General features: G+C 44.0%; 1 protein-coding gene across 12 annotated transcripts in view; it reads right to left on the bottom strand.

Annotated features, from left to right (window-relative positions):
• The window catches only part of CADPS2 (calcium dependent secretion activator 2), a 346,118-nt gene that overhangs the window by 248,507 nt on the left and 70,936 nt on the right, over positions 1–26,675 (bottom strand). For all 12 annotated transcript variants that reach the window (XM_077935837.1, XM_077935838.1, XM_077935841.1 and 9 more), the window contains exon 2: positions 20,384–20,497. In XM_077935837.1, coding sequence (XP_077791963.1) covers positions 20,384–20,497 — 114 coding nt within the window. The remainder of the gene's footprint in view (positions 1–20,383; positions 20,498–26,675) is intronic.

The following is a 26,675-nucleotide window of genomic DNA, read 5'->3' as shown; positions in this document are numbered from 1 at the left end:
TGCCAACAAAGGTCCGTATTGTTAAAGCTATGGTTTTCCCAGTAGTGATGTATGGAAGTGAGAGTTGGACCATAAAGAAGGCTGATCGCCGAAGAATTGATGCTTTTGAACTATGGTGCTGGAGGAGACTCTTGAGAGTCCCATGGACTGCAAGAAGATCAAACCTCTCCATTCTTAAGGAAATCAGCCCTCAGTGCTCACTGGAAGGACAGATCCTGAAGCTGAGGCTCCAGTACTTTGGCCACCTCATGAGAAGAGAAGACTCCCTGGAAAAGACCCTGATGTTGGGAAAGATGGAGGGCACAAGGAGAAGGGCTACCAGCATGAGTTTGACCAAACTGCGGGAGGCAGTGGAAGTCAGGAGTGCCTGGCGTGCTCTGGTTGGTCCATGGGGTCACGAAGAGTCGGACACGACTAAACAACAACAGCATGTCATCTTCTGCAGCCTTGAACATAACACTGCATGGTTCCCTGAAACTTAAAACCCAGGGATGTGGGGGTCACATTGCTAGAACTTCACAAGTCATCCTGCAACAAAATCTCACACTGACGACACTATTGTCCCAAACCCCTGGCCTACCTGGCGGCAAGTCAGTATATCAAGTCCCCAGTCCAGGGTCCATCCATGTGTCCAAAGTCCAAACCAAAGCATGGTCTCTCAAAGATCCTGGAGTGTCCAAGCAGAGGCCCGTCAACATGCAAACACAGCACCTCAGCCCTGATTCCCTTTTGCACTTTCCATGCTGATTGCAGCATCTGGGTTTGATGAAGCAGGTGACCCTCACCTGTTCCAAGCCTCCTCCAGCTAAGAAATCACACCCCTCCTCCCAGAGCTAGTGAGCCACACCTGGCCAGCTATGGAGCTGAGCTGTGGGCCCTTGCCTGCCTCTGTCTCCTGGAGCACCCTGCCAGCTGCTCCTTATGTCTCAAAGCCTGCAGTGTTCAGGGAGACATGGTCCCCTCTGGCTCTGGGTCCCTGCCGGTCTGGTTCCTGTGCACTGGGCCCCTTCCCCTGTCACCCTGTGAGTACTTCCCCTTTTTTAAAAAAAATAAATCATTTTTATTAACTTTTCCACTTTAGCAATCCAATCAAATCACATTAAATTTTCCAAATTATATACATATCAAATAATCCAAATATTCTGCCAGATTATAAATTTTTAATAGGACTTCCCATGCTTTAAGTTTGGAGGGTTCTGATCATCTCATACTTCTACTGTTTTTCATTGTCACTTCCAATGGTTCCTCCAATTCTTCCTGTTGTTATTCCTCCTTTTACAGCCTCTGAGTTGTTCCCACAAGCGAGTTAAAACAGGCAATGATGTGTTTCTGTGTGGATTTTATGTCTATGATTCCCCTCTATAAGTCTGCAGCATCTCCTCACACGCTGGAGTTTCTGCCGAATCAATCCAAAGGTCTTTTCGCTGCTGGCAGCCGCCATCTTCACTCAGTTCCAATGAAATCAAGTCTAAGCGTCTGCTCATCAATTTCCCCCACCCTGTGAGTACTTCCTGCACCAACCTCTCCTTCCCCTTCCCCATCCCCAACTTGACCCAGTGTGTCCCAGTCCCGGCAGTCCCCTTTGCCAGCATCCTCTTTCTCCTCCCTGTGGTCCTGCCAGTTCATGGCAGCTGTTATTTGTGTTACAGATAGAGTGTAGTTTTCTTTCAATGGTTGCAATAAATATATGAATTAAATGTGACAAAACTATCAAAGAAGTAAATGCACCAGTAAAAACAAAGCACACAGGTTAATTTGGATGCTTCAGTCATTTTTGTTATGGCACAAGGGTATCATGAACACACAAACCTCACCTTAAATCCATAGCAAGGCCTGTGGTGAGGGGAGAGCTATGGGACAGAAAGTGATGGCACTGGCCTCTAGGCCAAGGTATATGTCCTGAGGATGCTTCCTGTGAGATGTGGGCCTTCTGGCCATTAGAAGAAGATCAAGTGACTTGAGAGCTACTGAAATGAAATTGCCCAGTCTCCCATGAGAAGAAGCCGCTGGATTGGCCCATCTAGTCTAGCATCCTATTCTCACAGTGGAGGAGGAATATATTGTCAGTTTGCATTTCTTAGTATAGAAAGAATAGGTCTTTCCTATTCTACTTAATTCAAGAGGGTTCTGGAAGCTCCTCTGTGAAAGAAACAAGCAGAAGGTTCATGTATTTGAGTTATTCCTTCAGAGAAACTTCATACAGCTGGTTTCAACTGGTTCTGTTATCTCTATCTGTCGAGGTCATGCTGACTATAAAAGTGAGGCCAGAAGGAGGCTGAATTTCACTTTATCTTTCTGTCTCTTTTCCTTCTGGACTGTTGTTCTGTACATAGTATGCTTAGTGTTAAGGGTTTAGACTTACTATAAGTTATAGTAAGTTTAAGTCTGCTGCAACTGGATTTCTTATGGACAGTGCCAATCCTGAATGTATTAAATTTGTGACCATTATGTTCATTTGCCTTCAGTAGAAGCAAAGCTCTGTTGGATGAAATATTAATTGCCTCCGGTCTATTTTTGGGAATCCTGCAACATGTTTAAGTTTTTACTCTGCTAACTATACATTGGAATCTACTCTGGATCAATATTGAGTAGTATTCCAAGAAGAAGAGGAGTTTGGATTTGATATCCCTCTTTATCACTACCCTAAGGAGTCTCAAAGGGATGCGGGTGGCGCTGTGGGTAAAACCTCAGTGCCTAGGACTTGCCGATCGTATGGTCAGCGGTTCGAATCCCTGTGGCGGGGTGAGCTCCCGTCGTTCGGTCCCAGCTCCTGCCCACCTAGCAGTTCGAAAGCACTCTTAAGTGCAAGTAGATAAATACCGTATTTTTCGCTCTATAAGACGCACCAGACCACAAGACGCACCTAGTTTTTGGAGGAGGAAAACAGGAGGAAAAAAATTCTGAATCTCAGAAGCCAGAACAGCAAGAGGGATCGCTGCGCAGTGAAAGCAGCAATCCCTCTTGCTGTTCTGGCTTCTGGGATAGCTGCGCAGCCTGCATTTGCTCCATAAGACGCACACACATTTCCCCTTACTTTTTAGGAGGGAAAAAGTGAGTCTTATAGAGCAAAAAATACGGTAGGTACCGCTTTATAGCGGGAAGGTAAACGGCATTTCCGTGTGCTGCGCTGGTGCAGGCTCGCCAGAGCAGCTTCGTCACACTGGCCACGTGACCCGGAAGTGTCTCCGGACAGCGCTGGCACCTGGCCTCTTAAGCGAGATGGGCTCGCAACCCTAGAGTCGGACACGACTGGCCCGTATGGGCAGGGGTACCTTTACTTTAAGGAGTCTCAAAGTGGCTAACATTCTCCTTTCCCTTCCTCCCCCACAACAAACACTCTGTGAGATGAGTGGGGCTGAGAGACTTCAGAGAAGTGTGACTAGCCCAAGGTCACCCAGCAGCTGCATGTGGAGGAGCGGAGACGCGAACCCGGTTCCCCAGATTACGAGACTACCGCTCTTAACCACTACACCACCATGACACACATCCATCAGAGTTAGTAGTCAATGATGGCCTTATTTTCCCTGAATTTGCCTAATCCCATCCAAGATGGCAGCCATCACAGTCTCGCATGGGAACAAATTCCACTGCCCAGCGATGCACTGTGCAAAGTAGTACTTTCTTTTGTTTGTACTGAATCTTCATCTCCACTGGATGTCCCCAAGTTCTGATGTCATCAAAAAAGGAGAAAACCTACTTTCTCCATGCCACAATATCCGAGTGGTGGTGGTGATGATTTAGAAGAGGCCTATCTGTCCTTCATGGCTTGTCCTTTATGGCTTCACCTCCATTTCAGGCTGGGCAGGAAGTGCAACCTACCCAATCTATCAGGGTTATCCCAGGGTTGTATACTACAACTCTCATCTCTGGCTATTAGCCATGCCTGCTGGCGCTGATGGGAGTTGTAGTTTAGTGACATTTGGAAGGCCCAAAGTTCTCCATACCTGTCTTAAGAGATTGAGTTTGAGATCCGGGGCCCCTTCCTACCTTCTCTTCTTTATTACATGGTAATCCATTTATTGACTGTAGAAATTAAATAAAGCTGTGGACAATTTGTACTCTGAGGCTGGTGTCTGCCGCTTTCTTTCCATCTTCAGCCTAAAGCATTACTTCTAATGGACATAATACAACTTTTAAATGGAAAATAATGTTTCAGAAGATTGCACCTCCTTCCCAGCTTCTCTTTTAAAACGAGGAACTTTTCTCTTTTGAAAAGTAACAAAACATGTTCTTTCATTCTGTGCAAAGTTGATTGATTCAGAATGATGGCTGAAAAAGTTATAACTTGCATAATAGCTTTTCAGAATGCATTCTGAATATTAAATTCATTTAAATTTAGTAATCACCCAGCTGCACTTCAGACAGCAACGCTTTAACAGAAAGATTAACGAACATTTGGGCTACAGTTTAATCCCTTCAGATTTTAGTATGCAAAATGGAAACTTTTATAAATTAGACTATTTTTCTGCATCCCAATTAGGTGTCAAGGTTCACATAGCTTTAACAGTAACTCTGAGGCAGATTAGTCATAGTAATTTCTCCCTTTAGAGCCATTGACTTTCAGAAAAAATATCAAATATTTAGTGGTCTAGTATTTTATAGGCACTGGAAAGATTCTTTCGGAGGCTTCTTTCTAATGAGAACCTGTTTCCTATTCAGTCAAATTTGGTCTCATTCGTTATATCAATATGTTTATTTTCTCTTGTGGATTTACATAAGAATGTAAGAGCTCCACACCAAAGGCCTCCTCTGGACAAACATCCTATTCTCAAAGTGGTCAACCAAATACCTTTTTGAGAAACAGAAAACAGGACATGTGGCAATTTCCACACCTTTATTCCCCAGCAACATTGAGAGGCATATGGTTTCTGATACTTTTGGTAGGCCAGAGCCTTACCCTCCATGAAACAGAGTCAGACCACAGTCACCAAATGACAACTAAATTTGGCGCAAAGATCTCTTTGGGGGGGGGGAGAAGTGGAGAGAAATGGAACATCTTTAAAAAATGACAATATTTATTAACTTACAAATCAGGGGCTACAATTGGTTATTGATTTGGACCTCCTCCACAGCCTTCTTTATTTGATTGACATACTTCCCTAAAACATGCAAACCATTTTCTCGTGGCACAGTGCTTTGCTTTCCTAGGGTTGCAATACTGTACATTGATAATTTCCCAGACGTGGCCAGGATCCGGCTGTCGAAAACAGTATCCGGGAGGAAATCACTGAAACATCTGGGAAAATCCAGATGTATGGCAACCCATTAAAAAGCAAATTTCATTAAAGAGCTCCAAAACTTCAACTTTTTCTTTCTTTCTTTTGAAGCTCAGCAACTTTTGTATCTAGATTTTCACTTTTTGAAATATGGCAACCCTAGATTTCCAACACTCCGCTTGGGAATGGCTATCCTGTGATCATCGTGAATGCTGGACCTGTCATGATGGACAATACTTCTTCACAGTGGATAAGGCACTGGGCTGTATCCTTAGTCACAGAGGTATCAGGGACGCGGGTAGCGCTGTGGTCTAAACCACTGAGCCTCTTGGGCTTGCTAATCGGAATGTTGGCAGTTCAAATCCACATGATGGGGTGAGCGCCCGTTGCTCTGTCCCAGCTCCTGCCAACCTAGCAGTTTGAAATCACACCAGCGCAAATAGATAAATAGGTACCACTGCGGCGGGAAGGTAAACAGTGTTTCCGTGAGCTCTGGCTTCCATCACAATGGTCCATTGCACCAAAAGTGGTTTAGTTATGCTGGCCACATGACCCAGAAAAGCTGTCTGAAGACAAACACCAGCTTGCTCGGCTAGAAGCGAGATAAGAGCTGCACCCCATAATTGCCTTTGACTGGACTTAACCATCCAGGGGTTGGTTTACCTACCCCGTTACAGGGGTCCAGAAGGGGAGACTCTGTCTGGGAGTTCACTAATGGGCCAAAAAACCCTCTCCCAATGGTGACCTGTGTGGGATTGTGACGCCCAATTCATGTTGGGGGCACAAGTTCAACCCCACCAGGTTCCTTTCACGATCTACACTGCCTGATGTGGGATACATGCCCAATTAGGGCTGCCATACATCTGGAATTTCCCAGACATAGCTGGGATTCAGCCCTCATAAACAGCATCCATGCAGAAATCGCTGAAATGTCAAGGAAAATCCAGATGTATGGCAACCCATGTCAGAAGTGCAGATTTTGGCAAAAGCTTTTGTGTCCCGATTTTCACTTTTTGAAATATGGCAGCCCTAGGCCCAATACCTTAGCCAAACCTACTCTTTCCTGTAATCAAAAAAGTTGTGGCCTCATTCATCCCTATACTCGTGTCATTCTTGCGGCCTTCCCTTCACCTGCCACACTGAATGACAACTGGCAACTCTGTGATCATTGTGAGCACTGGACCATTCATGACGGACGGTACTTCTTCACACGGTTAAAACTCTAGAATTCAGTTGCGTGTCGAGGTACCCAGGGCCACCCCAATAATTCACACATCACACCAATATTTTTTTTAAGGTTTTTGGCATAATTTTGGCCACAACTTTATTAAAACACAAACATGTGAGTGGTTGCTTAGGCATTGGTTGCAACTAGCTGCCCCCACGGTGGGGGACAGCCTGACATTCCGCACACCTGCGAAAATCAGAAAAGGGGAATATATTTGGGGCTAGCGACGGAGCAGGGAACCTGCCCTCAACCCACCCCAAATGCAGCCAGGAGCTCTTGCAGTGGCCCGAGCCCCCTTGACAGAGTGGACAAGCAATAGTTAGCCCCCAATTCCTTTAACGGAATCCCTTGCAGCAGCAGCATTAGAGGGGCAGGCACAGCCAATCCATGCCCCTCAACCAACCAAACAATAAACCAATGCCTAACTGCAAACCTTACAAGTTGTGACAATTTGCTACGCAGTAGGCAAAAACCAAATGGCCCCAGCCAATCAGCCAGATGGACAAAATTCCTACTGGCCCCCTGCCCCAAGAGCAGACGACCCCATGACAGGCATAGCAAGGTCAAGCGAACAACCCTAATTCTAGGGAGGGGGGGCGGGCAAGCCAATGCACGGGTGAAAAGAGGAAGCCCTAGCCTCGTGCAAGGAGCTTTAGCATTTCTGGCTGTCAATCAACAAATGGCAACATTAACTTCTTCCCAACAAAAAGGGAAGCCCAATCGCATCAGTGGCCAACGGTCAATTAGCCTGCCCCACAACTTTGGAGTGTCCTGGCGGCCCCCACCGCAACACGTGCTCTCCATGAAGGAGAACACGCTATGTAGACATGGCCTCCAACTTGGATGGGATTAAATGGGGTTAGGCAGATTAATGAAGAACAACGCTATCAGTGGCTGCTAGTCACAATGGCATCAACACTACTGTTGTGCTAAACTCCTGCTTGCAGTCTTCCCATAGGCAACACCTCCACTGATGTGAGACCAGGATGCTAGGCCTTTGCTCTGTTCCAGCAGCCACTCTTCCATATGTTCTCAAGTCATGTCTCAGATTAAAGAGCATTCTTCCAGTATCACCTTTTAGCCTTCTCTTAAATTGAATCTCTACAGAGGCAGCGCTTCTTCTCTTGCCAGCTCCTCAATGTTTTCCATCCTAGTTTCTGCTTGTGAGAGAGAAGGAGACTCTCAGATCCCCCAAATATTTCTTTACAAGTTTTGCTGCATGGCTGCCAAAGTTCCTAATACTGGAGGGGCTTGCTGAATGTTAAGGGCAGTCTTGCATATGCAAAACATTAGGGCATTGCTTTTCAGCCACATAGAATAATAGAATTGTAGAATTGGAAGGGACCCTAAGGATAATCTAGTCCAGTCCCCTGTCCCATACAGGGATCAAACCTGCAACCTTGGTGTTATCAGCACAGTGCTCTAACCAACTGAGCTATCCAGGTTTAAATGTTGTGCTTGGTTTCTTTTTTCCTTCTATGTCCAGCGGTGTGACAAAAGTGAGCTAATACAACTCTCCACAATTTAAAAATGCCAATTGCTTTGGGGCAAAAGGTCCAGCAAAACAAACTGCAGTCGGTATGAAGTATTCTTTATAGTACAGACTATGTTCCTCTTCATCTGTAAAACCAGGTTGCTTTGGCAGGTCTCTCTTCACACACACACACACACACACACACACACACACACACACACACAAACAGCTAATGCCAAATTCTGTTGGGATACTGCCAGGGAGACATTATCCATCAAGGCCCCACGTCGGTTCCGGACGATCCATCGATCTCCCATAGACACGCAGTATCATTCAATTAGCAACACGAGCCTCAGAAATAGCTTCCCATATTCCAGAGCTCTTGCACGCTCTATCAGCAGATAATGCACAGCGAAAGATGCACGCAGGAGAGTATTATTTACAATTTTATTCAGCGTTGGTCAGAACAAAGAAAACATGACTGCCTGCTTCGGTGTCTCAGGCACAGAGTGAAAACGAAAGCATAGACACAACAGAAACATCCTGTGAACAGGAAATACGCAGACTCTGTGACTCACAAAGCCTGCTCCCTTTTAAGGTGGAACAGAAATATCCTAACAAATTCAACGTTGTTAACCATCAAGATACTTTGCTTTTGGTGAATGCCATTTGGAATCTCAGGGCCTCAAAATTATATCAAATAACCAGAAGGTCCTTCGCAGATCATAATAATTCCACAACAACCAACATCAGCCTGCGTCAAAGTTTTCCACACCACACCCAGTACCAAAATAAGTGAAACAGATAAACAATTGGCCCTTAAAAATGAACTCAAACATGTTTTCCAGAAATTAAGAGTCACGTTTCCTCCATACTGTAAAGGTAAAGGTAAAGGTACCCCTGCCCGTACGGGCCAGTCTTGACAGACTCTAGGGTTGTGCGCTCATCTCACTTAAGAGGCCGGGAGCCGGTGCCGTCCGAAGACACTTCCGGGTCACGTGGCCAGCGTGAAAAAGCTGCACTGGCAAGGCAGCACCAGTGCCGCACACGGAAACGCCGTTTACCTTCCCGCTATAAAGCGGTACCTATTTATCTACATGCACTTAGGGGTGCTTTCGGACTGCTAGGTGGGCAGGAGCTGGGACCGAACAACGGGAGCTCACCCCGCCGCGGGGATTCGAACCACCGACCTTACGATCAGCAAGTCCTAGGCACTGAGGTTTTACCCACAGCACCACCCGCGTCCCTCCTCCATACTGATATGAAGGCAAATGACTGGCATATCTGAGCTCTGAACATACTTATCTTATACTGGGCAACATCCAGAATTTTATATGCTAGTCCAGTGAGTGTCAGATTTCCAGCTAGGTGGACATGCATATAAACTTTTTGTTTCTCCACCAGCTGCACCCAGGTTCTTCCTATTTCTTCCATTTTATAAAAGACAGAACTAGGCTACCTTCAACAGCAATAATTTGAGCTGAATGTCCCGCCCCATTCAAAGTGGCCTATATAATAAACATCTCCATTAAGCTTTCTTAAGAGTGCCATAAGTGATTTCATTACATTTGCGTAGAATAAAGAGCTTAGGGGACATTTTCATAGTCGGATTGTGTCTGCCAGAAGATATGAGCCATAGCTCATAGCCTATCAAAGTTCACAGTGATGCATTTTGAATTCTACAGATAATACCCCACCTTAAAAGCAGCCAAATGAAGCCTGATAAGATATTTCAGGAGGCTCTACATTCTTTTATTACTGTTACCAAGAGAAATGAGATTTCAATCATAGCGCTCTGCAAAATTAGGTAAGTTTTTGCAGTAGAGAAATGAATTATGCTTAATTCATCTGGCACAGGATACAGAAAAACAACAATGTTACACTAATGGGCCACCAAGTGGCCTATTAAGATGTATTCTCAGAGGTATAATTTTGAATGCAGTTGATATTTCAGCCTGCAATATGCAATTGCTGTGATAAACTGTTCATTTTCAACACATGAGTAGCTAATGGGTAGATTAATTAAACGTTGATTACTTACGTATTAGCAAACTTATAACTAAAATATACTATCCTGCCAAATCTTGAATTTGGTCCTCTAAATCCCGTCCCCCCCTTTCCCCTGACTGGCTGCCGTAGCAAGTCCTCTGCAAGCCACACATAATTATGCTAGGCTTTCAGCACCGATCATTGCCCTTAATTCAATAATCCAATTTTAAAAGATCAACTTTTAAGAGGATTTGAATTTGTGCTAGCCTCGGTGCAAGGGAATCGGCGCTCAAGACTGCATGAGATTTAAAGGCATGCACTTGTATGGGGATCCCATTACCAGTGGCGGCAGCTGGAGCACAGAGAGCACACAAAACAATCCTCTGCCACTGTTTGCATGCACAACCAAGGATCAGAGATCTAAACCTGCGATAGGGATGAATGAATCTGTCAATTGAGGTTTCTCTCCATTTCTCATTTTTCCATTCTGTGCAGTTCACAATTCCACATCGCAGTGTGGTTTTCTTAAAAGCCTGCAGTAAAATTTTACACACACACACACACACACACACACACACACACACACACACACCTTAGTGTGAATTTCTTCTAAATACACATGTTAGTATGCAGTTTACCCCAATCTACACATTTTTGCAAAGAATTTCTGGATGCTATTTTTCCAAAAATATATACACAATCTTGGCATTTGGCCCTGGTGAGGCAGGTTAAAATGCTCATCTAGTACAGAATCCTTTTGTCACAGTTACAGACACTTCAGGTTACAGACTCCACTAACCCAGAAAGAGTACCTCAGGTTAAGAACTTTGCTTCAGGATGAGAACAGAAATCACGCAGTGGTGGCGCAGTGGCAGCGGGAGGCCCCATTAGCTAAAGTGGTACCTCAGGTTAAGAACAGTTTCAGGTCAAGAATGGACCTCCAGAACGAATTAAGTTCTTAACCCGAGGTACCTCTGTAGTTATTAGAGCTTCTTCTGGTAGCAATTTTTTCCAGAAATTATCAGGCTAAATACCAACACTAATTTAATGAACTGGTAAGTCCTAGAGCCCTAACTGTGGTAACTACTACTACTGAAGGAAGGTGAGGACAGGTGACCTCAACTAGGCCCGAAGTCACCCCCCCCCCCCCAAGCAGGCTCAAAGCTTCTCAGAGCTTTTCAAAATCATTTTTCTCAGCAGCTAAAAGGCATTAGCTAAGCATCAGAAACATTCCGCTTGCTGTAACTGAAAAGATTGCAACAAGGTAGAGAACAGAGCCCATTGTCTTCTCAGGCCTTTCTCAGAACCACATTGCAACTTGCTTTCTCTCCGGGAACCATGCCAAAGCACAAGAATGAAACAATGGGAACACTCTGAAAACCCCCTCGCCCCCTTTCCTGCCAAGAGTCCACAATAGTCCCAAGACAGCTTTCTGTTCGTGCTCAGAGGAACTCGGGGGCAGGACTCCTGAGGGAGGAGAAAGGAGGAGGGAACTAGAAGGGTATATATGCTTGTGCACATGATTGTGAACTCGTGCATGCTTTTGTGGATTATCACACTTTCTCCTTCTACCAGGTCATGGATGGTAGAAATAAAAGCCTTTTCTCCGAAACTATTCCTTGAGTGTCTGTTGACTCCCACTTCCCTTTCCCAGGCGCAATATTTTTCCCACCCGAGGGCAAAGCCTCATAAGGCTACACTACTACTACTACTACTACTACTACTACTACTACTACTACTACTACTAATTTATTATTTATACCCCGCCCATCAGGCCGGGTTTCCCCAGCCACTCTGTGTGGCTCCCAACAGAATATTAAAAACACAATAAAACATCAAACGTTAAAAACTTCCCTAAACGGGGCTGCCTTCAGATGTAGTCTAAAAGTCATATATTGAGTGAAATTGTTTCAGTCTAATGCTCTCCAAGATGATATCATTCAGGAATATCCAGAGAAATGGCTGTACCTTATAAAGGAATACAAGGAAACTTGAGGGAGGGGGAAATCAAGAAGTTAATGTAAGAATACCATTATGTCTCTAGCAGTTGCCTCAAAAAATAGAATTTTTAAAAATCTAGGGATTCTTGGAACTTTAAATATTATGCTGTAATGAGTGGCTGGGTTCTGAGTGTTGCTCCTAACAGTTTTAAAACAAACCAATAAAGATACAAGCATACAGAAATGTTCAGGAAGAAATGGTAGTGATGTTAGCTCCTGGCAACCATTTTCAAAACAAACTGTTACAGCAATAAAAATAATAAGCACATTAAAGCTTCTACTGCACGCAAAGATTTCTACAGGGTACTGTGGCCCAATTTTAATAACTTTTTTTTTGCTATCTGTTTTATTGTCTATATCCAGGGCTTATAATAAAAACGTGTGCATCTGCATGAAATAGATAGAAGTCACAGAATTCCAAAGCAAGCCCAGGAGAAAAAGAAGCATTTTAACTACATTCACAATTGTACTTAAAATGCATACAGGAGAAAATAAAATTGAAATTTAGTATGATATAATGGCATTATAAATAATGGATAAAAGGAACAAGACCACAGCTTTCAAGTTTTTCTGCTGCAATACTGAGGCTCCTTATCAACCCCCCCCCCCCCCAGCAATTTTCCCTTCTCTATTCCATGTGTAATTCCCAATACTTACCCATTAATAAGAGTTACCTACACACACCTGGCTGGTTAAGTAGCAGCCTCTTGACTAATTTGCATTAGGAACATTACCTTTATTGAGCAAAACTACTGGTGAATAGGCAAAACGTGAAACTCTAGCAGCCTTTACTATATATAAATAAAAGAGGGCCAAGCCCACTTGTTCCTTTCCAACTTGGAGAGATGAAGCAACGGGGAAGGAGGGAATGCTTACAATTTTAACCTTCTGCCAGCATCTGCTTAGAAAGCCCACAGGATGAAAAGTGCTTTAGAAATAAACATCGCTTCGCTCTCTCACTCTCTCTCAAAAAAGTCATCCAGGTTTTGTTAGTTGAGCTTTCAGAAGCCATTAGAATGGATGGCTTACTTCTTTGTTCCACCAAGGTTGTATTTACTAAAAGATCTATGTGACAAGTGCGGTTTCAGCATTCTGTATTGCCAGGTGTAAATAGGAGCTTCGAGGGAGAATGTATTTTGAATAGTCTCTGGGTGTTTCTTAAGGGTTATTATTGTGCACAGTGGGGGGGGGGATCCAGCTTTCTGTTTAAATGCAGATCTAAAGTCAGACAGAGATATGATTTAATTGGTTAGAAGACAGTCCTTATTTGATGTACAGTGGTACATCGGGTTAAGAACTTAATTTGTTCTGGAGGTCCGTTCTTAACCTGAAGCACCACTTTAGCTAATGGGGCCTCCTGCCGCCGCCACCACCGCCGTGGGATTTCTGTTCTCATCTTGAAGCAAAGTTCTTAACCCAAAGTACTATTTCTGGGTTAGTGGAGTCTGTAACCTGAAGCGCCTGTAACCTGAAGCGCCTGTAACCCGAGGTGCCACTGTATTCTAGACGCCTTGGGGAAATAAACCTAAATACTTTTGTAAGCCAGGAAAGGTTGAGAAGTAGACCTGTTCCCCATTCCTTGTGGTAAGCTTGGGCCATTTGACTACAGATAGTCAAATAGGGACGCAGGTGGCCCTGTGGTCTAAACCACTGAGCCTAGGGCTTGCCGATCGGAAGGTCAGCAGTTCGAATCCCCACGACGGGGTGAGCTCCCATTGCTCGGTCCCAGTTCCTGCCAACCTAGCAGTTGAAAAGCATGTCAAAGTGCAAGTAGATAAATAGGTACCACTCTGGCGGGAAGGTAAACGGTGTTTCTGTGTGCTGCTCTGGCTTCGCCAGAAGCAGCTTAGTCATGCTAGCCACATGACCCGAAAACTGTCTGCAGACAAACATTGGCTCCCTCAGCCAGTAAAGCGAGATGAGCAGCGCAACCCCAGAGTCGTTCGTGACTGGACTTAAGTGTCAGGGGTCCTTTACCTTTACCTTTTTTAGTCAAATAGAAGCTCCCCCCCCCCCATATCAGCTAAGCAGTTCAATCAAGCCTCTCTGGACCACACACAAGCCTGAGAGGCATTGGGGCTCACATTGGGTTGGTTGATGTATCTCAGCTGCTTCTTCCTCCCCTGAGGTGGGAAGAAGCAGCCAAGATAAATTCCATGCATTGCGATATTATCAGCATATCACAGTATTTAGTAGGGCTGCCATACGTCTGAGTCTTCCCAGACGTTACCAGGATTTCAAAAGTGGAAATGACATCTAGGGCGAATTTCTAGAAGGCAGTGGTTTTACTTTTTGAAATATGGCAACCCTATATTTAGCAGCTGAAATATCACCATGTTGAAAAGTAGTTACAGTATCGCCCAGCCCTATTGATGACCAACAGCTGTAGCTTTTACCTTGTTCAGTATCAGAGGAATCACAACCAATTCAGACATATAGAAGATAACAACTATTGAATACTACAGCCTAGTTTCTGATACTCTCCCTCCCACTTTTAGGAAACCGCCACTCCCCATCACTCTTTGGATTATGTAAACACAGTAAAGGTTCTTCCGCCTGTTCAGGAAAGGAGAAAGACTAGCTGTTCTTCCACTTGTCCGGACTTTGTACCTCACCCCTAATGCTTATCTGAAGATTTCGCAGCCACATCAGGATGAAGAAATGGGCACTGGGGCCTAAAAGTTTGGTGTGCTTGCCCTCCTGCCCTCCCTGCCCCCTTCAGGCCTATGGGGAACAGATTGAGAAAGCAGGAAGAACTCACACATGGCCAGCAGATAGGTGATATGTAAGGACAGCAGGAAAATTCCTTCATTTAGACAAAATAACGCATATTCAGTAGGCACACCATAACACAATTCCTCATAGGGTAATAAAGGAAAAGAAAAGGCCTATTTACATTTGAAAGCAATGAGCTAGACAATGAACTTACGTTTGCTAAAAGTGAAAAATAAATAAACTGAGTAATTAGAGGAAAGTTTTGGTAACAAGGGCAGATCAGATAGTGGAACCAATTCCTTAATGAGATAGTTACTGCTAACTAAACAGAAGTGTTGCAGCCATAATATTTCCCATACAAGTAGAGCAAGTAATTAATTTCTTCAGCCATGATGTTTTATTTAAGGCACATCCCCAAAAAAAGAAAAGAAAAAAGGATATTGATATTACCCCTCAACCCTCAGCAAAACTACAGACTCCTTTTAGCTGTTAAGCAGTCTCTTTACTGCTCAGGTAGATCGTAAGGCAGCCTTCAAAAGGTAACATGATAAGAACAATTGTTCCGACAGCATTACAACTATTTCTTTAGAGAATACAAGCTTGTAAAAATCCTGATTTCCCAGTTTGCCCTTTCAGTATATCACTGTAGTGGAAAATGCAAATTGAGCAAAGCCCTCGTACCCACTCTCTCCTCCCTTCCCCCAATATCAAACAAGATTACTGTCAAGAGGTCCTCAGTTACCGGAACAGGCCATTTTGAAGGCATAAATTTGCTCTCCATTGGTTTTCATCAAGCAATCATGAACGCTGATTACATAAATTTAGCACTTTGCTGCTCATTTTTCTTTATGGGATTTCAGCCATGGATACATTGTCCTGTTTTTGCAGTTTCTCCATTCAACATACAGTGGTACCTCGGGATGAGAACGGGATCCGTTCCAGAGCCCCGTTCGCATCCTGAAGCAAACATAACCCGCATCTGTGCATGCGTGGGTCGCATTTCACTGCTTCCGCACATGCACGTGACGTCATTTTGACTGTCTGCGCATGCACGTACGGTGAAACCCGGAAGTAACGTGCTCCATTACTTCTCGGTCGCTGCGGAGCGCAACCCGAAAATACTTAACTTGAAGCACATTTAACCCGAGGTATGACTGTACTGCCCTGCTCAAGTTTACATAAAAATTAGTTCATGATTTGACAGGGTACAGCTTCTTGAAGATTCAGTGTTGCTCATTGCAACAGAGCACTCTAAGACACATTTCAGTCGCAAGTATGCAAATTACTATGACTTTTTAAAAAAATGGTCTGGGAAGTGGGGTGGATTGCATTGGCTGGAATAAGAAGCAGAATGTTTAAGCATTTGCTCACACTGGACTAGCGATTTGGAGTCTGGACCCAAGGGCAATGCAGAAGAACAGTCAAGACCAAGAAGACTGACCAGACATGCAAGCACAATAGAGATCAAGCAAAGCTCAGCTAATATCGGGAGCTGGAGTCAGGCATTGGCCAGCAATAAAAAACACAGTGTTCGTGAACACTTTATTTCAAAAAACCCCGAAACTGTGCAGGCCTAGTGATCGCAGCAACTTTTCCCAGTAGGTCTTGCCCAATGAGGCCGTTGCAAGGACTGAAGGTTCCTGCCTTCCCACAGCCACCTACACCCCCTCCTCTCCAGTGTTTTTTCCAAGCAGTCGTGGGCTGTGTCTGCACACAGCCAAACTCTCCTCGGTACTTTTAATCTCTGCACATTCTAGGAAACCAGGGGGGAGGGGAGGTGGTCACAGCAGGAGGGGGAGACCCCCTGGCTTCTTCAGCAGCCTGCCTCATCTCTGCCTCTTGGCCTGCCTCCTCTGCAGCCTCCACTTCTGCCTCCGATTCTGGACTGCTCTCTGCCACAGTCTCTTCCTGCTCACTAAACCCTGTTGCCCTTTCTGCTTCCAACATGTCCTCCTCCCAGTCTTCTCCCTTCTGACCACGCATTGCCGTCCCACCACCAATCCGCTGGCTCTGAGCCTTCTTCCCTTGCAGGATCCCTAACTGCTGCCTCCCACCATTCCTCTGCATCCAGCCAGTCCTTGACATCTAAAATAGGAAGGGATCATTTTTAATACCCCTTCCTGACTAGGAAGAACCAATGGATGAAGTCAGGCCAGGTCTTGGTGGTTCTTCCATGAGTCTACGGTTACTCAGTTTCACCACAGAGGGCAGTAATCAGCAGCTGCTGAAAAAGTGCAGAGATCTCCTGTTTTTAGATCTTGCATTATGTAGGGACAATAATATACAGTACAGTCATACCTCGGGTTAAATATGCTTCAGGTTGAGCATTTTCAGGTTACACTCCATGGCGACCCGGAAGTAACGGAGCACGTTACTTCCGGGTTTTGCCACTCGAACATGTGCAGATTGCTCAAAATGACATCACACGCATGTGCAGAAGCGGCAAAACATGACTCGCCCACGCGAAGACGCGCAGTCGTGTGTTACGTTCTACTCAGGATGCGAACGGGGCTCCGGAACGGATCCCATTTGCATCCAGAGGTACCACTGTACTTGCTTTGGTTAATGATGCACATGTCCTTAACTACTCAGAAAACCCATCCCCTTCAAATACTATTAGTAATAATAAAATTTACATTATTTTTTTTATCCTATGCTTCTTCTTCCAAGGAGCTCAGAATGGTGCACAGGCTTACCTTTCCACATTTAATCCTCATAACAACCCCTTGATATGGTTTGGGCTACGAACGCAACTGCCTCACCATGTGAGCTTCAAATCTAAGCAAATCTTTGGTCCATGGCCCTAGTCTAACACTAACCCTGAAACCACATTGCTTCTAAAGTTATCACATACAGCAGTACAGGGCCCAGACTTCAGTGTCCTTGCAGCAGACATCTATATACCCAACTTTGTACTCATACAGTTCTACCCCTCCTATTCGTTTCCTCCCCTTCGTTGAAAGTATGCCTGGTTCCCTACAGTAAATACTCTCAACAAAGCTTCAAAAGACCCTGCATTCAGTTTCCTGGTGTAGAAGGGAAGAGCTAAGCCTCAAGCTGGTGCTTAGGAGAAAAGCATTTATTCTGGCACGCAGGAAACCAGAGAGTAACCAGTGCATTTTGATTGGCACACTAGGGTTTTCATTCTTCCAGAATACAATCCTTCCCCTCCTAATACTGGCTTAAGGCTTGCCTCTCTTCTCTTGGATTCTACTTCTGGAATTATCTCTTCCTCTCTCTTTTGTTGCCAGTATGCTTTCAGACTCAATTCTTCTAGTTTCCCCCCATCAATTCTGAGTAGATGTTGTTTGGAATAGCCAAGACCAATGGCATTACCAATGGCACAGTACTGCTCTCTTTCAAGTGAGTTATTGCATAACTAAATGATCGCTGCAAGCACAGCCTCTCTTCTGCTGATAATTAGACCTTGTGATCAAGGTCTACTTTGTACTGGGAGCGTCACCAAATTTGCGCTGCAGGCCTGCTCTGCAGAATTGTCTCAAAGCGAACAGCCACCAGAATTAGGAAGCATATTCTTCAGACATTCAGTTGGTCTATTTGTTCATTGATTCTACAGCTTGCCAAAATAGTCCATGTCTCAGTGCTGGGCACATATGACAAAAGGACTGTAATAAAATGTTCCCATTGGGGAAATGCTCCTTTATATCGCCACAACAAAAGCTTGTGACTTGAAGTCTATTCAGAGTTCTGCAGAAGACTTTTTAAGCTCTTCATATGCCATTTCTAGTGTGGGATCATCTGTAATATGGGCTGAAAGCAGGAGGGGATTTGTCTCTCCACCCTTAGAGATCTATAATTAGGCTTGCAAGCTTTTTGGCTTCGACCTCATGGTAATAAGAGATGTGTTTGAAAATGTTATAGCAAGAATGGGAAAAGATCCAGGGAAAGGCAGAAAAATTAAATAGAAGCCAGAATTAAATCTGATTTTCAATTTCCAAGGTCCTAGATCAATGTTGTTCAATACTTGATTTCTGGATTTTCATATTTGACAAATATTTTAGATGCTGTAAAATAAGCACTACTGTAGTTAGGGCACTCTATTATACTCCTAAAAACATGATATTATTTTTTAAAACACCACATAAAACATATTAGTAAAAAATAAAAAATTGGTATATATAAAATAAAACATATTAGTATATATAAAATATATACTCTAGCTAACAATGCATCATATCTGCTGGGGTCTTCAGTAGTACTGAAAAAAGCTGGCTAACCCAGCTGAAAAATTGCTTATTAATCTTTGCAATCTTTTGTGATGATTCTCTGGTGTCCACCAATGGATATCTCTGTTTGTGCATTGCACATATATGACCTGCGATGAATGAATGCGATGAATATGCTTTAATTATTCTGTCGACTGAGTCAATTATTCCATTATATGTAGGATATGATGAGCTATGCTCAGGAAACATTTTGCCACAAAAAATGACATATTCTAGCTCATGCACTAAATTTATGCTAGTAGATCAATTGCACAAGCGGAGGTTTCCAGAATGAAGATGTTCCACTCTTCTGCAAATGGTGTTTACTTGAGATAGCTAAGAAATATGCAGAAGACAAGATGAAGCAGTTTAACTCTCAGGTGGATCAACTTTGGTGCAAAGTGATGAATGTGGTAAGGTACTGATGGTAAAGTTTCAATTAGGCACCAGACTTGGAAGGAAGGGCTGGACCATATGGAAACAAGGAGGCACTGCTGCTTGGATAAGTAGATTCCAGCCTACCAGTTTCTGAAAGCTTAAAAAGCTGGTGGTATTTCAGTGCCTGACTGGATTATATTTCCATTTGGCTTGTTGACGACTGCTTTACGGCAGTCTTCTTTTCTCCTAATTAGCCAAGTCAGGGAAGTAAGCAGGCCCAAACATTCCGAGGGGAAAATTTTGATTGGCTCAAGTTCTTTGCTTATCTGTGTTGAGTATTCTTTCAGCAGATCCTTTATACAGCCCTATCAGAATGTAGGGACAGTTGTCCAAGTCCAAATATTGTGCTCTTGTGTTTTTCAGCCACTCCTCCGACTCAGTCAAGTGAGGGGATCCCGCCTTCTCTCTGAGCAGAGGGGATTGGGTGGGCTCGTTTGTCCTAGTTTCTGAGTTTCCCGATAGTAACTCCTGCTCCGGTCGGGCCTCAGGGGCCTCGTTTTTTAAAGTTAAGCTGGTGGTATCTCGAATTCAGATTTTGAAAGTAGGGATGTCAGAGAATTCCAATGAAAACAAGAAACAGGAGTGGGAATTGTCTATATTCTCTTATTCATCTCAGGTAAATCAATCAGGATTGGTATTATCTACTACTGCAATATCACCATAGCGGACAGTGAGGCACATAACTTAATTGCTGGCAGAAGGCAAACTGCAGCAGAACAGAAACACTACTGCATATGACAAACCCAGAGTGGAGTAGAAAATGATGCCCTCTTACATCCCTAGCTGAGCAGAATGTGTCGAAAGGTGACTCAAGATTTGTGCTGGACGGGGCAGCAGATCAGCAGCATGTCACCATCAGCGTGGGGGAAGGGATAACATTTTCTGGTTGTTCGGAAAATCTTATGTGAAACCCCTGTCAACTCCAATCCCTAGGAGGCACCGAGCAGAATTAAGAAATCGTATTCACACAATTAAGTAACTTTGAGCTCTCACACTTACAAATACTACTATAAAATGGGGGGCGGGGATTTTTGCACACATGCCTATGTTCCCACCCATTTTAGGCACTGCCCTAGGAACAACCACGTTCAACTTACCTCATAGTAACTTCGAACGGCGTTACAAAATGCTTCATCAGCCACAATTTGTGTCTCTCCATTCAGGAAGGCCTGAAAGCGCTCCTTCACAATCTGTAGCTGTTGCTTGTTCAGCTGGAAAGAAAGCAAAAATTCAGTCAGCAAAGCTACACGTTTTGATTCGTTCCAATATTTAAAAACTCTTAGTTGTCCCACACATCAATTTCCCCCTTTAACTCAGTATGCCATTACTTTCAATAACTGCTAGCAACCACACCTGGATAGATAGATATTAGGGCTGCTATACGTCTGGAATTTCCCGGATGTTCCCAGAATTTGGCAGCCATTTTAAATGTTCGGGAAATTTAAATGGCAGTCCATTGTGGGAGTGGATTTTTTTTGCCGGAATTTTAAAAAAATTATTTGAAAACTGTTTTGGGGGCATAGCTGTCAATGTTTCCCTTTTTAAAAGGGAAATTCCCTTATTCCAAATAGGATTCCTCACAAGAAAAGGGAAAAGTTGACAGCTATGTTTGGGGGGATATTTTGGAGAGAGAGAAAACGCTCAACAATTGTAGGCAAAAAACAAAACAAAACCCAAAAAATAAAAAGCTCAACAACCTTTGTGTCCAGATTTTCACTTCCCGAAATATGGCAACCCTAAGATAAAATAGATAACACAATTTTGTTTATTCTACAAAATCTATGTAATTTGTTATACAGAACAGCTTTAATTTCATGTTCTGATAACCTACAGTCACACAATAATTTCCTAGTACTTTTACCATTTCCCTGGTTAAAACGGACTCATCCCATATTATTAAAATCTGAAAGGTTTCCAACTGCACAGTGGTGTGAACACAAAGAGATGGAGGGAAGGGTGTGCATGTTGCTGCACTCCCACCCCCAACACACACACACACACACACACACACACACTTCACTGTACACACTTTAAGCAGCAGAAATGAGCTTATGTGCATGATGGGTGAGATGTTATCGAGGCAGCAGCATGAATGGAGACTATAGGACATATTACAAGAGTACTACGAAAATCAGGAAATTTAAATATATTCTTCCTCCCCCCCCCCCATTACTGTGAACCATTTCCCCACCCAGAATCCCTAACTGGGACAAAACATGTCCCAGTTTTGCCTGAAGATTTTTCAGAACGATCACTCCGAAGATCAGCAACTAACTTAACTGCTCAATCTAAACAATGCGGAAAGAGAAACCATGTAACAAAGGCACACTCGAAAACAAGTTTTTGTTTCCGCCCTTCCACAAGAATGAAATCCTTAAGACTTGTAGCACTAAAGGCAAACAATTACACGCCACTTTTGTACACCAAAAGCCACCATAAATAATAGGAGTCTTGTGTCTTAGCAGTTGCGGGCCTAGACATCACATTCCTCAGTCCCCAACCCCACAGAGAATTCAAAGACAACAGACTGGTTTTTGGATCAAAACAGGCTATATCTTCATTGAATACAGATGAAAGAGCTTTGGCTTGGGCAATTAAATACTTCCAGCCCGCCTGCCAGAAATGATATTCTGGTCAATCTGCTCAGGGGTTTCAAATAGGGCAACCCCTGCAAGGACTGCTATCTGGAGGAGTGCCATCAGCCCTGGGCTGTGGCTGGGCATGAAGACATGGCCACTCCCCCCCCCCCCCCCAGAATACCTTTAACAGGATACCCAGCATTTGGAGAGGAAGACAAAAACTACAACCTCTCCTCCATGCCAGACTGAGGTTTCCCCAATGCCCAAACAAGTTGTGACAATTGCTATGAGGTAGGCAAAACCACCAGGCTGGATCCAATTTGACCGGTGGGCAAATTCCTACCTGGCCCCAGAACATGATGACCACCTTAGCCACAGCAAGGTCGTAAAACCATCACTTGAATTGAGGGGAGTGTCGCGGCCCGGTTCACGAGCAATCGAAGACCTGGTAGGGGACGTCAGGACCAGGGGCAAGATGGTGGGGTGGGAGCAGGAACAGGGGTCCAGAAGGCAGGAGTCAGGAAGCCTAGAGTTCAAGGGTCAGAGAGTCAGGAGTCAAGAAGCCAAGGGTCTGAGAATCAGGAAGCAAGGAGTCACGAAGCCAAGGGTCCGAGGATCAAGAAGAAGGGAGTCAAGAAGCCGAGGTTCGAAGATCAGGAAGCAAGAAGCCAAACGCAACAAGGCAGGAAGCGTGTTGCTGTGGCAAAGAGCCGAGGCTAAATGTTGACCTTATATCCCTCCCCAGATCTTGCCACCAGGTGCTGTGAGTTACCAATCGGCTTCACCTGTGAGGCTGTGCCTTGCCTCTTCAGAACAAACTTAGGAAGGCCCCAGTCCTGCAAATTCCTATTGGTCACAGGGCCTAGCTCCTGCACGCACTCCTGACAGGAAGGCAGGTGGGGAACCCAACAAGGGAAATAACAGGTAAGGGCTCCAGGTGCGGGCTGTTGGATTGGATTGATCTTTATTACGGCCATTGGCCCGTTACACGACAGTTTCCCATACCAACATATTATACTTAAACCTCCAAATTTAAAATCGCCAAAACTTACAAAAGACAAACAATAATCAAAGCAAAACAAAAACAGAAACCACCATCATACAAAAACAGAAACCACCATCATACATTACAATAAATTTGTAACCTATACATCGCCCTCTGCTCATAAATTAATCAGGGATATCAATGGTGATATCGCCTAAAACATAGATCATGGTTTAAAACAATGGTGATATCACCTAAAACATAGGTCAGGGTTTAAAGGGGTTATCCGAATCACACAGGAGACCGTTTCTCTTCTTTAGGGATAGGACGCTGATCAGGAATCTGGCAACCATGAGTGATTTTAGGGGGTCATCATCAATTAGTAGATATCTCAGTTTGGCTTCAGCGGGCTGTTTAAATGGCCAGGTTGTGGACCTGAGAGAAGCCTTCCTGCTCCATCAGCTCCACCCCATGCCCCAGTCTACACATGAGCCTGCACTCCCATTTGCCAATCCCGGGTGAAGGCTAGGATTCAGCTCCTGATAGGCGGCGTGGGCTTATGCCTGAATCACCTGTCCGGACTGGATGCTGATCCCAGTATCCCCCGTCAGGGTCTTGGAAGAGCCTGCGCTGCAACGCAAGGGTGAGCGGACTTGCATTCAGTCTGCGTGACTTTAGAACAGGTATAGGAGGGGAGGGTATATAATAAATAAATAATAATAATACAGTGGTACTTCAGGTTACAGACGCTTCAGGTTACAGACTCCACTAACCCAAAAATAGTACCTCAGGTTAAGAACTTTGCTTCAGGATAAGAACAGAAATTGCATGGTGGCAGCGCAGTAGCAGCAGCAGGAGGCCCCATTAGCTAAAGTGGTACCTCAGGTAAGAACAGTTTCAGGTTAAGAACGGACCTCTGGAACAAATTAAGTTCTTAACCCGAGGTACCACTGTAATGATAATATATTATTTATTATTTATACCCCGCCCAGCTGGCTGGGTTTCCCCAGCCACTCTGGGCGGCTCCCAACAGAATATTAAAAACACGATAAAACATCAAACATTACAAACTTCCCTAAACAGGGCTGCCTTCAGATGTCTTCTAAAAGTCAGATAGTTGTTTATTTCCTTGACATCTGAAGGGAGGGTGTTCCACAGGGTGGGTGCCACTAACAAGAAGGCCCTCTGCCTGGTTCCCTGTAACCTCACTTCTCACAGTGTGGGAACCGCCAGAAGGCCCTCGGAGCTGGATCTCAGTGTCTGGGCTGAACGATGGGGATGGAGACGCGCCTTCAGGTATACTTCAGGTACTGTTTTGCTGTTCTGTTTTCCTTACTTACTTGTTTTTGTCTTGTGTTTTATTCTGTGAGCCGCCCTGAGATCTTATGATGAAGGGTGGCATATAAATCTAATAAATAAAATAAATAAATAAATATTGGAAACCTGCGGCCCTCCCGAGCACCATAGAGTCGTAGAATCGAAGAGTTGGAAGGGACCAAGAGTGTAATCTAGTTCAACCCCCTGCAATGCAGGAATCTTTTGTTGGGTTCCAAACTTCCATCAGCTCTAGCGAGCACTGTTAGGATTTTTATCTCACCAGTTGTTCAGAGAGCAGCACAATGGTTGTTTATATCATGTGAGTGTCTGAGAGCATGAGACAGGAAGTCTCAGCACAGTCTCAGTACTGTGAAGAAGTTACTTTTGCTTCTGTGTGAAGTGTGCTCTTCTGTACTGCTGCTCAGAGAGAGCAGACACGCTGATGGATTCTCTGTGTATAGACTGTAAATAAAGTAGTTTAGAACTACTGATTGTGCTCCTCTCAGGAGGGAGGGGTCGCTTATTACCAGTCTCTCTGGACTGAGGAAGATTTACAGCCAGAGGGTGACCACCGGAGAGACGCCCTAGTGTCTTGGCAAGTTGGCAGCCTTCCCGGGCATTTTTCTAACAAGCACAGCCAAGTTAACAACATCTGCAGGACCACAGGTTCTCCATTCCTTCCATATACATTTCAAGCCTCCTGAACTGGAAAGTCCAAAACACTAGCCGCTAAGAGGGCATCAAGCTTTCTAGCCACCTGACAAATGTGGTCTATACTTTCCTCTTCGACAAGACTGTGTCATCTTGAAGCTGGTCATTAAAATGTTTCCCTGACACATGCTGCATCACAAATAAACCGCTGACAAACAACGCTAAGCTTTCTGCCCATTTCCTGCAAAAACACGCACAGAATTGTTTTATTAGGCAGGCATAATGTTTATTCTTCTTTGCGCAAATCAAAAGGCACTGTTTGCTAATGAAGGCACATTACAGTTTGCCATACTCATATTATGCTAAATGGTTTCACTGTTCTCCGAAATGCTTTGCAATTAGATACTGTTACCAGCTCTGTTTAACTAATACTTTAATCATTTGTAGCTTCGTGTTGCAAAGCAAATAAATAGATGTTTAGAACGTTGAGGTCTCAATTTTAATCTGTTTTAGTATTTTAACTTTTGTATGTTTGAAGGGAGGGTTGTGATTCTCCCCTTGTTTTACCTTTTAGGGGTATTTTGCAATCAAGCAGCGAATGAATTATATGAAATATAAATAAATAAATAAATAGCAGAGATATCACTGCCTTTGTCAATCTGTGTGATTCTGTTTTCTAAAAACACAGTATCGTCTGAGTTAGTTGCTGCTGTCTTTCTCCTATGGTTCTTCCAAAATATACAGATATGCCAGTAGATGGCATAACTCTTTTGTGGCTGAAGCCCCTTTTTCTAGTAACAGCAAGCAAAAAAAAACGCTAAACCAGGTATTTAATTTCTCCTTACAGAAACAGGCAAGCAAAACCCCACAAAAATAAGAACTGCCTCTGAGATTCTTACTGCGTACAAGTAGTTAAGAGGATTATGATTCACTACCCAAAAGAAGCAAATGCAAACTGATGAAATATTCTGGGAATGATACTGGAACAACTGCAACTACTGTCTGAACTTTTTAATCTCCATCACTTTTAATATCTGTTACGAGTGTCTGCAGTTGGGCAAATGACTACGTGGTTATCTCCTGCTTCTAAAAATTAGTGCAGAATGATAAAATGCAGCAATTAGGATGGCACCACCACCACCCTCCAAAGAGAGGGGTGCAAAAGATGGCACAGATCTGCATAAAATTAACATTTCCCCATTTTTCTGTATGGACACAAATTCTGGAAAAAATTACTGATACAGTGCATCTCACCATAGAGAAAGCAACTGTACCTGTTCAGTCTGTTGTCCGTGTGTTTACTGTGGATGAGCAAATTTTCGAGGCCCCTGTAATCTATTCCTAGAGTCATCACTACTTGAACTAGTTAGACCTTCAAGTAGAGGACTCCTTCAAAGGGACTACTCTCTTAATAGAGAGCGGTCTTCTGTAAAGGAAGACAGGTGACCACTATAGCAGCAATACAGATCACTATGGCTGGCTTCGTCATATTCTGTGGCTGCTGTTGCTTCACCCATAGTTACTGGCAGGTTCTGTTGCTATGGATTAAAGACCAATCCCTCCACTTCAGCATTTAAAGGACCCCTGGATGGTTAAGTCCAGTTGAATTCGACTATGGGGTGCGGCATTTATTTCCTCTTTCATACCTACGGAACCGGTGTTTGTCCGCAGAGGTAAATGGCGTTTCCATGAACCTTGGCTTCCGTCACGGTGTTCCGTTGCGCCAGAAGCGGTTTAGTCATTTTCACAATACTTCCTAGTTTTTAATTTGGGCGACGAAATGGTTCATTGGTTACTATATCCTCAAAGACCAAAGCAACATATTTATTGGTATATGAACCAACTTTTTAAAAGAGG

This window comes from Podarcis muralis, chromosome 10 (assembly GCF_964188315.1).
Source record: "Podarcis muralis chromosome 10, rPodMur119.hap1.1, whole genome shotgun sequence".
NCBI classification, from domain to species: Eukaryota; Metazoa; Chordata; class Lepidosauria; order Squamata; family Lacertidae; genus Podarcis; species Podarcis muralis.
This window is presented reverse-complemented; position numbering and strand designations above follow the sequence as displayed.